The sequence below is a fragment of the Dermochelys coriacea genome, chromosome 5 (assembly GCF_009764565.3).
Source record: "Dermochelys coriacea isolate rDerCor1 chromosome 5, rDerCor1.pri.v4, whole genome shotgun sequence".
Classification (NCBI taxonomy): domain Eukaryota; kingdom Metazoa; phylum Chordata; order Testudines; family Dermochelyidae; genus Dermochelys; species Dermochelys coriacea.
The window spans coordinates 1,311,506-1,326,104 of NC_050072.1; the positions used below are offsets into that span (position 1 = coordinate 1,311,506).

Consider the following 14,599-nt stretch of genomic DNA (forward strand, 5'->3'; position numbering starts at 1 on the left):
CCCGGGCGAGGGGACTGGCAGTGGCATGAGCTTCTGGAGATCAAGTGAATCCAGAGTCAGAGCCTCTCCAGGGAACTCTGCAACACCTTCCTCTTCGACAAGGCTTTCCCCATCCAAACCCCCCGCCCCCCACTGCATCCCCCCAACCCCAATTTTATCCCCAAAGGGGAAGGGTGCCAGAGGCTCTGTGAAGCCCCCTAGGGACTGTGCTGTTTCTCTAGGTTTGATGGGAAGGCACCCAGCTGCAATGGTGATGGGCAGCAGCAGCCTGGGGGGGGGCTGTTTTCCCCACCTCACCTCTGTAAAGCTCACCAATAAACCCTTAAAATGTTCCCCTCTCACCTTCTCTTGGGAGCCTGTGTGTCAGGGGAGGGAGATCCCTGCACCCATTCCCTTGAGTGCACCCATGCACAGCCCTCACCGGCACCCAGGGAAGCTGTACCCTCCAGCCCAGCCCAGCCCAGCCCAGCCCAGCCCAGCCACGGGGGCTCACAGCCCAGGCAAAGCCCAGTCACTCAAGGCCTGGGGCAGCTCCGTGGCAGCGGGGAGCATCATTCCCGCACCCACTTCTCAGCAGAGGGTGAGCGACAGAGGCACCCGAGCCGGGGGCTCCTCCCAGGACAGCACAGAGCCGTGCCATAGCTGAGCCCCCTTCCCATAACAGGGGAGTCCCAGGTCTTTTCTGGGGTCAGTCCCCTGCTGGCTGGGGCTGATGGGCTCACTGGACTCGCCCCGCGCTGCCAGGATGGGCAGTAGCCTGCAGCCAGAGAGGCTCCTGGGTAGCCGACGAGGGGACAAATCCTGAAGGCCCCGCCTCACTCATGCAAGGGATGGTCCATTGCCCTTGCGCCAGCAGAGGCTGGATAGCAGTGGCTGGGGGCGCTGGGTGTCACGGAGTCCCTGGGAGATGCTCTGGAGCTGCTCCCTACGAAGCCAGGCAGGACTCTGGGGAGTCTCCTCTCTGGGAGCAGCCTGTCTGCAGGACACACAGCTCACCCGGCTCCCCCCTTCCTGGGTCTGACCTCGGAGCATCCAGCATCCTCTGCCCCTCCGTGCATTTCCCACAGCGAGTCCGCCCAGGCGGGGTTCTGGGGAAGCCAGAGGGTCCTGCCCCCCAACTCCGCAGTCAGACGTGACTCTCAGCCAGCCAGTAAAACAGAAGATTTATTAGACGACAGGAACATGGTCTAACACAGAGCTTGTAGGTGCAGAGAACAGGACCCCTCAGCTGGGTCCATTTTGGGGGGCAGTGAGCCAGACAACCCCGTCTGCACTTCACTCCATGTCCCCAGCCAGCCCCAAACTGAAACTCTCTCCAGCCCCCCTCCCCCCTCTGGGCTTTGTCCCTTTCCTGGGCCAGGAGGGCACCTGATCCCTTTGTTCTCCAACACTTTAGCTCTCACCTTGCAGGGGGGAAGGGCCCAGGCCATCAGGTGCCAGGAAACAGGGTGTCGGCCATTCTCTGTGTCCAGACCCCTGCACATACCTGCCCTCTAGGGCTCTTCAACAATCCTACACCTGTATCCCACCACCTAGATACTTAAGAACTGCCTAGGGGAAACTGAGGCATCCCCACAACATTCAGAGGAATCATTAAGAACAGTCCCGCTTCATCACATCTCTCCCCCCTTTGAGACCGAACTGAGCAGGGTCACTTTAGCGGGTGACCTGGGGAAGTTCGAAGCCACCAACGTTCCCATGGATCCCCCAGCATCTCTCTCATTTCTTAGTGGGAGTTACATCAAGCCCTTCCAGTTTCACACCCTCCCTTATGTCAGGGGGGTCGCATGCCACATGTGGGAAGGTTTATGCGGCCCCTGCCCTTTTGCCAACCCAAAACCCCCGGGGGTCAAACTGGGATCGGGTCTTCTCCCAGCGCTCCAGTCTGGAGGCCTGCAATTCAGGCTCTCTTGGTTAAGAGCCCCCATCTTGACCTGGGCCACATACTTTTCACTTACAGAACTAGCATGGAGACATCCCTTTCTCAACAACCTCGTCTCTCCAACAAGCTGGCCAAACACAGCCACTTGGTTATAGGACTGTTTAACTTTCTTAACAGCTTTCACTTCATCTGAGACCTTCTCAAAGCTATCCACACTGGATCTTTCAACCGGAAAGTTGAAATCCTCCATGAGGATTCCTTTCCCTAGGGGCTTTTCTATGCAACAATTCACCCTTCACAGAAATTCTGCCCTTACCCTCTTCACCTAGGGCTTGCTCTAGAGGAACACTTTCCTGAGCAACAACAGACTCTTTCTGGGTCTCGCTTACATCCAGAATCACCTCTGGCCCATCAGGTGGATTCCTACACAATCCCCTTTCAGGCAAACTGACAGACTCCCTAGAGAAAAGGTTGGAAGCCTTCTCCTTCCCTTTTCCACACACACGTTCAGGAACCTTTTCCTTTTTGCTACAGGTTCCCACACCCTCAGTAGGTAACACAATCAAATCACCTTTTTGCTCTCCTTGTGCCCTGGCTAGGATCTCACCCTGATTAGACAGAGTTGCTACAGCCTTTCCCAGCCACACACTAGCAACAGGCAAAATACAAGCACCAGAACTGTCTGGTCTCTGGGATTTTACATAGACACTAACTGGATGTGACCTAGTTACAGGGCCAGTCTCCGGAGCAGACACAAACTTAGGACCATTCCCTTGCTGGGCATCAACTGAATCCAGAACCAATTCTGAGACAACTGCACTATTCTCAACCATCACCGGCTGAAAGGCCCCTTCTGTCTGCTCCACAGACAAAGAAGAGCCGGAGACACATTCTCCTTTCCCAGACACACAGCTCGGGATCATTCCCCTGGTCCCAGCACACAGGGCTGTTCACAGACAACTGCTTGGAGACCGGGGTAGCTCCCTCCACAGGCAAGTCAATACCCCCGACAGACACAGGCACGTTTCCTTCCCTGTCCCAATTCTCCACCCAGCTAACAGGTAAGGTGCAGGGACACTCGTCTTCCACTCTCCTCACCTTCCCACCCTGCTGACTAGACAAAGCCATCAGCTCACAAGGCTGCCTAGGCTCATCCAGACTTTCCTTACCAAGCAACTTGCCACTCCCCACAGATCCCCTGCCCTGCCTGTGTCTCCCCCGCTCAGCTGGGGTCTCAGCTCCCACTGTGCTCAGCGCTGCCCTTGCTGTCCCTGTGGGGGCAGGCAGCGAGCTCGCTGCTTTCCTCACTGCATCAGAGCCAGCGTGAGCCCCCTCTCCGGTGTGCAAGGGGGCAGGGAGCATCTCTCTGTCCTACCCAGCCCCAGGGGTCTGATTACAGGCAGGCAGGTACCCTGAGCCTAGCAGCTCCTCCCCGCTGCCAGCCAGGTCATCTGCATTTTCACTGACCATTTCCCTCTCCACCGATTGGTTCCCTCAATTCAAATTCAAACCCTTGGCCGTTACAGGAGCAGGGCCTGGATCCTGTCCCAAAAAGACACAGTCACCCCCCAACAGGGTCTCGCAGCTGATATGCTGGAGAACCGCAACGACCAACCAGCCCCACCCCTCCTGGGTCTGCACAGGGATCTGGGCCATAGGCAGGGCGAGGGGCTTCATCCCTGGGACCCTCACCCAGCTCACACAGCCCCTCAGCATCTGAGGCTGCACCACCAGGGGCCTGATAACAGGTCTCAGTGTCCCAGGATCTCGCCACCCCAGGAATGTCTCCCCATTGACCATCACCTTCTGCTCCCACTGTGGGTCCGAGGGGCCTGACCCCAGGAAACTCCACAAAGACATATCGGTTGGGGTCAGGAGTGGGAGCCTGTCCACCTCCCCACCCATCTGGCTGACGGAGTCTATGGCCTTGGGACCCAGCAAGGGAGCTAGACACTGGGGCTTTTTCGCAGGGTCCCCCTGGTTCAAATCACCAGCCTGCTCAAAGGCAGTGAGGGGGGCATCCACATCCCCCCCTTTAACCAGGGGCAGCAATTTAGTATGGAGGTTCCCTGCGGAACTGGCACCCCGGGGTCTATCCCCACTCACCCCTGGGAGGTCCCCTCTGCCTCTCCGCTCCACCATCGCCAGTTCATGCTGCTGCTGCTTCTGCAGCTCTTTCTCGGGCTCTCGCTGTCTCTCACAGTCCTTCTTAAGGAGATGGTGACAGGCCCTCACTCCGCTGTTCCCAAGTTGTTGTGGACTCACAGGCCTGTGGGCTCTCAGCTCCCCACGGTTTCCAGGGAGAACCCCGAGTGTGCCAGCCCTTCTCGAGGTCACCACCTCTTTGCCAGGGTCGAGCTGCAGACTCCTCTGCCCCTGGGACTGCTGGCTGCAATCCCCAGGGGTACCCGATTACTGCACAGTCCTTCTCGCTGGTCACACACTCCTAGGGGTTAACCGCACCCCAAAACCGCTTCTCTCTGAGCCTTCAGCATGCCTGGTCCTTGTCAATCCCCCTTCATTTTACTGCTCCCCAGTCACCAACTGCAGCAAGTGCCATCCAGGGGTGCAGTACATCCCACCACTGCCACCAGTTGTCACGGCGTCCCCAGGTGATGCTCTGGAACTGCTCCCTACGAAGCCAGTCAGAACTTTGGGGAAAAAGAAAAGGAGTACTTGTGGCACCTTAGAGACTAACAAATTTATTTGAGCATAAGCTTTCGTGAGCTACAGCTCACTTCATCGGATGCAAATGCATCCGATGAAGTGAGTTGTAGCTCACGAAAGCTTATGCTCAAATAAATTTGTTAGTCTCTAAGGTGCCACAAGTCCTCCTTTTCTTTTTGCGAATACAGACTAACACGGCTGCTATTCTGAAACTTTGGGGAAGTCTCCTTTCTGTGAGCAGCCTGTCTGCAGGGCTAACAGCTCACACAACTTCCACCTTCCTCGGTCTGACCTTGGAGCATTCAGCATCCTCTGCCCCTCCGTGCCCTTTCCACAGCGAGTCTGTCCAGGCGGGGTCCTGGGGAAGCCAGAGGGTCCTGCCCCCCCAACTTCGAAGTCAGACGTGACTCTCAGCCTGCCAGGAAAACAGAAGGTTTATTAGACGACAGGAACATGATCTAACACAGAGCTTGTAGGTACAGAGAACAGGACCCCTTAGCTGGGTCCATTTTGGGGGGCAGTGAGCCAGACAACCCCGTCTGCACTTCACTCCTCGTCCCCAGCCAGCACCAAACTGAAACTCCCTCCAGCCCCCTCCTCCTCTGGGCTTTGTCCCTTTTCTGGGCCAGGAGGGCACCTGATTCCTTTGTTCTCCAACCCTTTGCTCTCACCTTGTAGGGGGGAAGGGCCAGGCCGTCAGTGGCCAAGAAACAGGGTGTCGGTCATTCTCTGTGTCCAGACCCCTGCCCACACCTGCCCTCTAGGGCTTGCAACGATCATACACCCTTATCCCACCCCCTAGACACTTAAGAACTGCCTAGGGGAAACTGAGGCACCCCCACAATATTCAGAGGAAACATTAAGAACAGTCCCACTTCATCACACCAGGAACATGAGAAAGACCTTTCCCCGGACCCCTCCGGCTGAGTCCGGCAGTGCCACACCCCGGCCGCACCCACAAGGCACCCCCCTCGCCCCGTTATCCCTGGAGCTGGGGCCTTCCTGCCAGCTGCAGCCCTTCTCCTGCAGCACATGGCTCCTCACAGCCTGGGCCTCCTGCAGCTCTCGGGAAGGTCCCACCCCACCTCCCTTCCCAGAGCATCTCTCTTCAGGAGCCCCTTGTCCAGCTGAGCTCCGGTAGCCCAGTACAGGACCAACGGGCTCGTTAGTCAGGCAGCTGTCAGCCAGCAGCTGGTTGATTGTTCACCGCTGGGCTGAGACGGGCTGGTTCTCCGGAAAGAAGCCAGTTGCAGGTAGACGGGGGCCGGCTGCCCCGTGTTATTGCCCCAAAGTCAAACATCTCACTGCCTGCTCCAAGCCTGCCTGCTCCCTATACCTGGCACCAAACCCCCACCGGGCTCTGCCTGCCACTCCTCCTCCACAGGCCCCGGAGCCCTTGTCTGCCCTGGGAGGCGCTGCCAGACCAGACACCCCAACACGTGGGAGACGCCGCTGGGCTGACCAGAGGGTGCCGGCATAGCTTAGACCAGTGCCCTGGAGGGAACATGCTGTCCCAGCTACGGCGCCTGGAGCTGGGATAACCGCATCCACGCTGGGGCTTTGCCAGCATGGCACGGTGTTCAGGGTGATGTCATGACGCTCTGAACCGACAGAAACAGGGTCAGCGTTGGCCCCAGCCCTCCATGGCAGCAACTCACAAAGTCTCCAGCTTCAACCACAGACCAAGCCAGAGGCTTCTCTTCCCAGCACCCTGCCCTCTGCATGGAGCTGGTGCCGAGCATAGCTCCCAGAGCAGGGACAGTGTCTCTGTCCCTGTCTGAGCAGCGCCTTGCACATGGCCAGGGGTGGCAAATCAATGCTGCAGCTCTGGCCAGCAGACAAGCTGCTCTGCTCTCCCCCAGAGTCACCCAGCCACAAGGGCCCCTCCCCGGTAACCCCGGTGGGGTCTGGACCAAATCTGCCTCCGCCAGGCTGGGCATCTCCGTACAGAGCGTGGGGTGAATCGCTCCAGCCCCTCCAGCCTGCTCCTGGCCTGGGCTGGGGCCTTTCCTGTAAGTTCATTAGATCCAGGGGAGGGGTCGGGACTTTCTCTGCTTGGAGAAAGTAAAAAAGAAGTTGGCTGCTGGTGAAAGCCCGTCTGCGCTTGGCTAGTCCCACCTACTCCCAGCTCTATGCAAACTTCTGCTTTCTGCTCTCTGTGAGATCACTTTTCTTCTGCCACAGAGCGAGTGAGCTAGCTCCTCTGCCAACGCCGTGGGCACAGCCGCTGGTTCCCCCACAGCCGGCGACGCGGACACAGCCGGTCCCACCACAGCCGGCGCCGCGGACACAGCCGGTTCCCCCACAACCAGCGCCAAGGACACAGCCAGTCCCTCCACAGCCAGTGCCGCGAACAGAGCCAGTTCCCCCACAGGCAGCGCTGCAGGCACAGCCGGTCCCACCACAGCCGGCGCCGCGGACACAGCTGGTTCCCCCACAGCCAGCGCCGCGGGCACAGCCGATTCCCCCACAGCCGGCACCGCAGGCACAGCCAGTCCCTCCATAGCCGGCGCCACAGACACAGCCGGTCCCTCCACAGCCAGCGACGCGGGCACAGCCAGTCCTTCCACAGCCAGCATCACGGACACAGCCGGTCCCTCCACAGCCAGTGCCACGGGCACAGCCGGTCCCTCCACAGCCAACGCCGCGGGCACAGCCACTTTCCCCACAGCCGGCGGCACGGGCACAGCCGGTTCCTCTCCAGCCAGCACTGCACAGGCACTGCCAGCCCCTCCCCAGTGAGCCCCGGAGGTGCAGCCAGCTCCGAGATGGCCCAGAGCGTCGTTTATGCTGACCTGAAGTTCGTGAAGGCCCCTGGGGGGAACAGCGTGTGCCCCAGGTCTTGGGAGGCAGGTAAGAGCTGACATGCCCCCTTCATGGTGCCACCCCCTGCCCTGAGCCAGGCCTGCAAACTAACCAGCGCGTCTCCCGTCTGCCCCTCCCTGCAGCGCCCGCAGAGGACAACGATGCAGAGCTCACTTACGAGAACATCCAGCTGGCCCAGACTGGGGAGGTGAAGCAGGGGCAAGGGACAGAGCAGAGCAAAGGTGAGTGTGTGGCTGTTTGCCCTGCCCCTAGCCCGGGGTGCTGGGGGTAGCAAGCCGGGCAGGTACCCAGGGGCCTCCCGCTCCCTTTGCAGGGACCCTGCCCCGTCCCCAGGCCTGGCACATAGAGCGAGCGGGATCACTTGGTAGGCTGGGCCCAGGTAAACAGAGGCAGAGCCCTCCCCGTGGGGAGCAGGACCGCAGCCGGCGTGCAGAGAGGGGCTGTATCTGGGGAGCAGTGACTCGGAAGGGGAATTGGGGTCACAGTGGACAAAGGGAAGATGAGAGCCCAGCGCGATGCTGTGGCACAAGGGGCTAACGCAACCCTGGGGTGCACAAAGAGGGGAGTAGGTGGGGGGAGGGGTCGGTGAGGCTGAGCCGGGATCCCGCGCCCAGCTCCGGGGGCTGCGTTCTATAAAGGATGCTGGGGGCCAGAAGTGTCACACCAATGACTGGAGGGCTGGAGGAAAGGCCGGGGAGCGAGTGAGACGCCGTCTGGCAGCAGCTGGCCAGGTGACATGCTCAGTGTCTGACGCCGGCCCAGCCAGAGACCCCGGCGCTGAAGGGCTCCTCGGTCTAGCCGGGGCAGGCAGGACAAGAGCCCAGACCTGGAAACTGGAGCCAGACAAAAGCCAGTTCGAAACCATCCCATGTTTAACACTGAGAGTCGTTGACCCTTGGCACAGCCAGCCAGGGGCTGTGGGGGGTTCACCGTCTCCTGGTGGCGTCAGCGCCAGCCTGGTGACTGTCTGGAGCATGCGTTAGTCAGACCCGCCCTGGGCTCAGTCCAGGGGGCTGGGTGCGAGCCCATGACCTGGGCTCTAACTCTAGGACCCCCTGCAGTGCTGGCTCAGGCCCCCAGAGGGGACCTTACCCAGGTGGCTATGCCCTGAGGGGGCCCCCCCTTAGCATGGCCCCCAAGCCCTGACTCTGGGGAGGAAAGCCACTCACTATCACACCCTGCAGTGGTGCCTATGTGACCAGATCCCTGTCAGGAAAGCGCTGGAGCCCCCTGGCACAGGCTTGCACAGCCTGCCCCACTCCCCGCCCCACTGCAGCAGCCCCACCGCTGGAGGGCTGGAGGAGCGGTGCAGGACAAGGGGGAGCCAATCTGTGGGGCTGAGGGGTCCATTTGCAGGAATCCCCACCAAGGGACTCCAGGGTGTGGCTTGGCCCCGGGGTGTCTCCTTGCCCGGGCTGGGAGTGTAGCCCATAGGGCTAGCTTGCCTTTTCCTTCCTTCCCTTCATGATATTTAGCTGCTGTTGTGATAGTCAGCAGTAGCGCGAGGAGCCGACAGGCCTGTCTCCCGTAAGACATTAGCATCCGCAGTTAGCGTACGTCTTGAGACCTATGAGCTTTGAAGAGATCAACGGCCCAATGGAAACCCCAAGTATTTGGGGAGCTGAAAATAGAGGGTTTAAGGGGAATTTCTGTCCTCAGGAACAACCAACCACCAGTGTCGCGGCCGTGAATCCACGGACGTGTCAGCAGAGTCAGACTGAGCTCTCCCCTGACATCTGGTGGTGAGCTGTGGAAAAGGCCTTCAGGGGCTGATCTCGTTTGCATGGGCACCCACCCCGCCTAGCATGATGGGACTGCTCGCCCAAAGGAGGACTCGTGGCATCTTAGAGACTAACAAATTTATTTGAGCATAAGCTTTCGTGGGCTACAGCTCACTTCATCGGATGCATCTGATAGCTTACGAAAGCTTATGCTCAAATAAATTTGTTAGTCTCTAAGGTGCCACGAGTCCTCCTTTTCTTTTTGTGGATACAGACTAACACGGCTGCTACTCTGAAACTTGCCCAAAGGGTCACTTTGCCTGCTGTGGGATCCCCAGTCTCTTTGTTATTGGGGCAGGAGTAATGAAGTGTTGTTATCCTGGTTATTTGAATCAAGGACAGTAGACCTGTACTTGGCATTTTATGACTGAGAGACTCTCCCTCAAAATTTGTTAGTCTCTAAGGTGCCACAAGTACTCCTTTTCTTTTTGCAAATACAGACTAACACGGCTGCTACTCTAAATCCCTCAACTGAGAAGCACTCACTAGGCAAGGGACGTGGGTTCCAAAGGCCTGTGGCTTAGGACAGGTAGTTGTATGTGGTAGTATGGCTTTGAAATGTTGCCCTGTTGTTGTGGTTTTGTTTTGTTTTTTACTGTGTAATAACAGAGCTAATTTAGACTCATAAAAGAGTCCTGTTAAATGCTGTTGAGCTGAGATCACTGATACCTGGGTTTAAGCATGAGATCTGCTCTGGGCTAGTGATTCTAGCGTAAGAAGCTTAGGCAGGTGCACCAGCAGTGAGGCTCCTCTACTAACAGCTGAAATCACGGAGAGCTGTGTTACGTGGGGGGGCGGGCCTGAGGACATCTTGGTGAGTGGCTGGAGGAGAGGACTGGAGCAGAGCCCCACAGAGCAGTGAGGCAATCGGGCCTTACGGGGCTTGAGCAGCGGAACGTGTAAGGTGCCTCTGTACCTTCCACCTGGGCTGGGAGGTGAACTCTGCAGATGAACTTCTGAACTCTGGGGCTGCACTGACTTAGGACAGCGTCTGAGAGTTGGGTGACTTTTGGGTTGCTGGATTTAAGACCCTGAGAGGAAGAGGACACTGCCCAACTCACTTGAGGGTGGGTCTTTTGCTCACGGTTGGTGTTATGAATCCTCTTTGTGGTGTTTCCCCGACATAGTGCCGCATTGTTTCCCTCCTTTATTAAAAGACTTTGGCTACACTCAAACTCTGGGCTGGCGAGAGGGGACGTATTGCCTCCTAGAGGCGCCCAGGGGGTGGTGTGTAATTGTCCCAGGTCACTGGGTGGGGGCTCGAGCCAGTTGCATTGCGTTATTGAAACGGAACCCCTACATACTGAACCCGGCCCTTGTTGCTGCCAATGCTGATGGGCAGAAGGATGATATATATAGCAGGTACATGAGCTACATCCGCAGACACCTCAACACAAGTGGGCCACGGTAACGAATTGCCGTATATGATAACAAGGGCTGTGTCCTGGGTCCCCGCTGGCTGCAGAGCTCCTGTGGAACCACCCTGGGGCATGGAGCCCTACAGAACTGCCGCGGCCGATGCTCGCTGGAGCCTCCTTTGGGGGTGCCCGGCTGGAGCTGCCTCCCCCTGCCGCTCGGAGGGGCTGGGGCCTGGGCCCTGCCGCTCACCCAGCTCTGAGTGGAGCTGTGAGTGCCCAGAGTAGCCAGGCAGGCACGAGGCTCCAGGTCCAGTGCCTGCAGCAGGCCGCCTGGCCACAGAGAGGAAATCCAGCGGCTGGTGGGGCATGCGTGGGGAGAGCCCACACAAGGGAGCCCTCACAGGAGCTCAGACCTCCCACACTGCCCTCTCTGACACGGCCCCCATCAGGCTCCAAATGAGGGAGAACAGACCTCTTGGGCAGGGATGGGCACTATAGTGAACTGGCCCCTGTCTCCCCAGGAGGCTGAGCCAGGCCCCAGGCGATACCTGGCCCAGCCTCGGGGATGGGCTTGGGGGGCTGCTGGGGCTCTTCTGTCCACAGCGTCCATGGCTGGCTGACTCAGGGATCAGGTTGGAATGACCCAGCACCTGGGGTCAGCCCAGACCTGCCCACGGGGTGCTCTCCTGCACTCCAGCAGCTGGTGCTAGCCATGCCCCCAGGAGCCTGTCCCGACCCCTGGGCAGTGTGTCCCTGTTCCTGATGGGGATGGGGGAGTGTGGCTGGTTGAGGGCGGAGGCCCTAGCTGGGCTGGCAGGAGAACAGGGCAAAGCCTGCGTGCGTGGCCTACTGCACGGGCAGAGCTCCGGCGCCCACCCCACCAGGCTGCCAGCCATACACTGTGAGGGAACCGGAGCTGGTAGCCTAAGCCCAGATTGTGTCCCTGCAGCCCCATGGCACTGGGAGCTCTCCCCTGGCTCCCACTGCCCTCCTGGGGGGCTGAGCCCCATTCCCTGGGTGGCCGGAGGGGGAAGCTGGGCCATGGGTTTGGGTTCCCAGGCATGCTGCTCTCTCGGGGGAAGGGGATGGAGGACCCGGTGCCCAGGGTTCCCCCTCATTAATGCAGCTGGTTCTCTCTGGCAGAGCCCTGGTGGAGCACGCGGTACCTGCCCCTCGGCTTGCTGGGGACCTGCCTCTTCCTCCTGGCCACCACCATCGGCCTGGGGGTTCGCTGTGAGTAGGGGACTCGGGCTCTGGGGGGCTTGTGGGGACGAAACACCCGGCCAGGGGTGTGACGCAGCAGGGATGGGGCAGTGTTGACCTGGGAATGTGGCAGGGGAGTTTCACTGGGGATGGGAGACCTGAGAGCCTGTCACCTGAGCCAGGAGGGGGAGGGGGAGGTAACACCTCTGCCCTGGGAATGTGGACAAAGGCCACAGAAGAGAGCCTGAGGGGAGGTGGGGGGTGGTGGTGTTTAGTTTCAGTTTGGTGCTGAGTGCTGGAATGCAGGGAACCCCAAGGCTGGGGTCTAAGCTCCCTGCCCCCTAGAAGGACTTGACTGAGGGGTTCTGGTTGTACCCCCAAGCTCTGTTTTAGACTGTGTTCCTGTTGTCCAATAAACCTTCCATTTTACTGGCTGGCTGAGAGTCACAGTGAATCCCAGGAAGAGGGATGCAGGCCCTGGATTCCCCCACACTCCGTGACAACTGGTGGCAGAGGTGGGATCTACTGCACCCCATGAACGGCGCTTCCTGCAGTAAGTGAATAGGGAACAGTAAAACGAAGGGGGATTGACGGGGACCAGGCGAGCTGAAGATTCAGAGAGAGATGGTTTCAGGGGGTGGTTAACCCCTGGGAGTGTGTGACCAGAAAGAAGAACTTTTGCAGTAACTGGGTCCCCCGGGGGATTGCAGCGAGCGGTCCCAGGGGCGGAGGAGTCTGCGGCTCGACCCTGGCAAAGAGGTGGTGACCTCAAGAAGGGCTGGAACACTAGGGGTTCTCCCTGGAAACCGTGGAAAGCTGCCCAGGCCTGCGAGTGGCCAGCAGGGAGATGTATCCTAAATGCCTTAAGAGCGACCTAGTGGAGCTGTGCAGGCAGAGGGGCCTGTGCACTGGGAGGTCCACCCAGGAACAGCTGATTGCCCAGTTGGAGGAGAGGGATCGCTTGGATGACCCGATCCCTGTCCCTGAGGGAAGCTGCCCAGTGGATGCAGCGTGGACCCTGGCACCTGACCAGGCTGGGAGGGGTCAGACTGCTGCCGGGGACCTCCTGAGACCCTTCCTACCTATGCCTGGGGGAGGGGTTGGGGGAAGCCCAGCGAATACCGAGGGCACCCTGACCCCAGCAGCCAGCATGGGATCCTCCCAGAGGAGCTCCCCATCCCTGTAGCGGAGGCAGCTGGAATGGGAAAGGGAGATGAAAATGAGGGAGCTGGAGGATCATGAAAAGCAGTGTCAGCATGAGCAGGAAGAGAAGGAGAAACAGAGGCAGCATGAAGAGAAGCAGAGACAGCATGAGCTGGAGCTGGGCAGGCTGAGGAGCAGTGGGGCCCCAGCTGCGATGAGTGAGGGGGGACCCAAGACTGAAAGGAACTTTGATAAGTGCTTCCTGGCCTAGCATAAGGAGGGGGAGGACATAGATAGCTTCCTGAAGGCCTTTGAGAATGCCTGCAAGATGCACAGGGTTGACCCTGCAAACAGGCACCAGTTTCTCACCCCTTTACTGGACCCCAAAGCCATGGAAGTGTACAGCCGAATGAAAGGGGCGGAGGCAGGGGACTACGAACTGTTCAAAAAGGCCCTGCTCTGTGAGTTTGGGCTGACCCCCGAGATGTACCGGAAAAGGTTCCGGAGTCAGCGTAAAATGCCTGAGGTCATATACCTACAACTGGTCGACCGAATGCAGGGATATGCCCGCAAGTGGACAGCTGGGGCCCAAGCTAAAGAGAACCTGCTTAACCTAATTGTACTGGAGCAACCGTATGAACAGTGCTCTTCTGATCTTTAACCCTACCAACAAAGTAAAACTATTTCCCCATGGTATTTCTCCCTCCCACCCCACCCCCCACTGTTCCTCTGATATTCTTGTTAACTGCTGGAATTAGCCTACCTGCTTGTCACCATGAAAGGTTTTCCTCCTCCCTCCCCCCCTCCCCCGCTGCTGGTGATGGCTTATCTTAAGTGATCACTCTCCTTACAGTGTGTATGATAAACCCATTGTTTCATGTTCTCTGTGTGTGTATATAAATCTCTCCTCTGCTTTTTCCACCAAATGCATCCGATGAAGTGAGCTGTAGCTCACGAAAGCTTATGCTCTAATAAATTTGTTAGTCTCTAAGGTGCCACAAGTCCTCCTTTTCTTTTTGCGAATACAGACTAACACGGCTGCTACTCTGAAACCTTCTGATCTGAGGCTATGGTTGATGGACAAAAAGCTAGAGAACCCACAGCATGCAGGGCAGCTGGCCAACGAGTTTGTGAATAGTCGGTCAGGGGGTAGCAGGGAGGAGTCCCAAAAGAACAGGCCCCCCCATGATGCAGAGAGAGAGTCACCATGGGACCTCCCAGCAGGGAAATATGGAGAACCCCCTCCCAAGGGGAACGTCTGGCATTGGGACCCTCCGACTCGCTAGAGGGGACCAACGTGTCCTGAGCTGCTATCACTGTGGCCAGAGAGGCCACGTACGGACCCAGTGCCCCAGGCTCAGGGACAGACTGAGCAGACCCAACCTACCCAGGGTTAACTGGAGGCTCTGGACTCAGGGTTCTCAGTTTACAGGGTGGGCGTGGGACTGTCCCTGTGGAGCGAGTGCCTTGTTCCCCTGGAGGTGGATGGGAGGAAGGTCAATGGTTACTGGATACGGGCGTGGAGGTGACGCTGGATCGGCCCGAGGTGGTGCCCAACACCAACCTGACCCTGATGGGGATGGGTGGGACCCCATTCAAGGTGCCCGTGGCAAGGGTACACCTGAAATGGGGGGCCAAGGTGGGTCCCCAGGATGTGGGGGTGCACCACCATTTGCCCACTGAGGTTTTGATGGGGGGGGACCTGGAGGACTGGCCAAGCAACCCCCAGAACGCCCTGG

The 14,599-nt window shown here is 58.8% G+C and overlaps 1 protein-coding gene across 2 annotated transcripts in view; it reads left to right on the forward strand.

Moving 5' to 3' along the window:
- The first annotated feature begins 6,726 nt into the window (after positions 1-6,726).
- The window catches only part of CD72 (CD72 molecule), a 31,166-nt gene continuing 23,293 nt past the window's right edge, over positions 6,727-14,599 (forward strand). The window contains exons 1-5 of one of the 2 annotated variants that reach the window (XM_043515200.1): positions 6,728-6,845; positions 6,913-7,034; positions 7,068-7,402; positions 7,498-7,596; positions 11,658-11,747. In XM_043515200.1, the coding sequence (XP_043371135.1) occupies positions 7,318-7,402; positions 7,498-7,596; positions 11,658-11,747 (274 nt within the window). In that variant the 5' untranslated portion in view covers positions 6,728-6,845; positions 6,913-7,034; positions 7,068-7,317. Of the gene's footprint in view, positions 6,846-6,912; positions 7,403-7,497; positions 7,597-11,657; positions 11,748-14,599 lie in introns of both variants that reach the window. The other variant, XM_038403183.2, reaches the window with a different exon arrangement.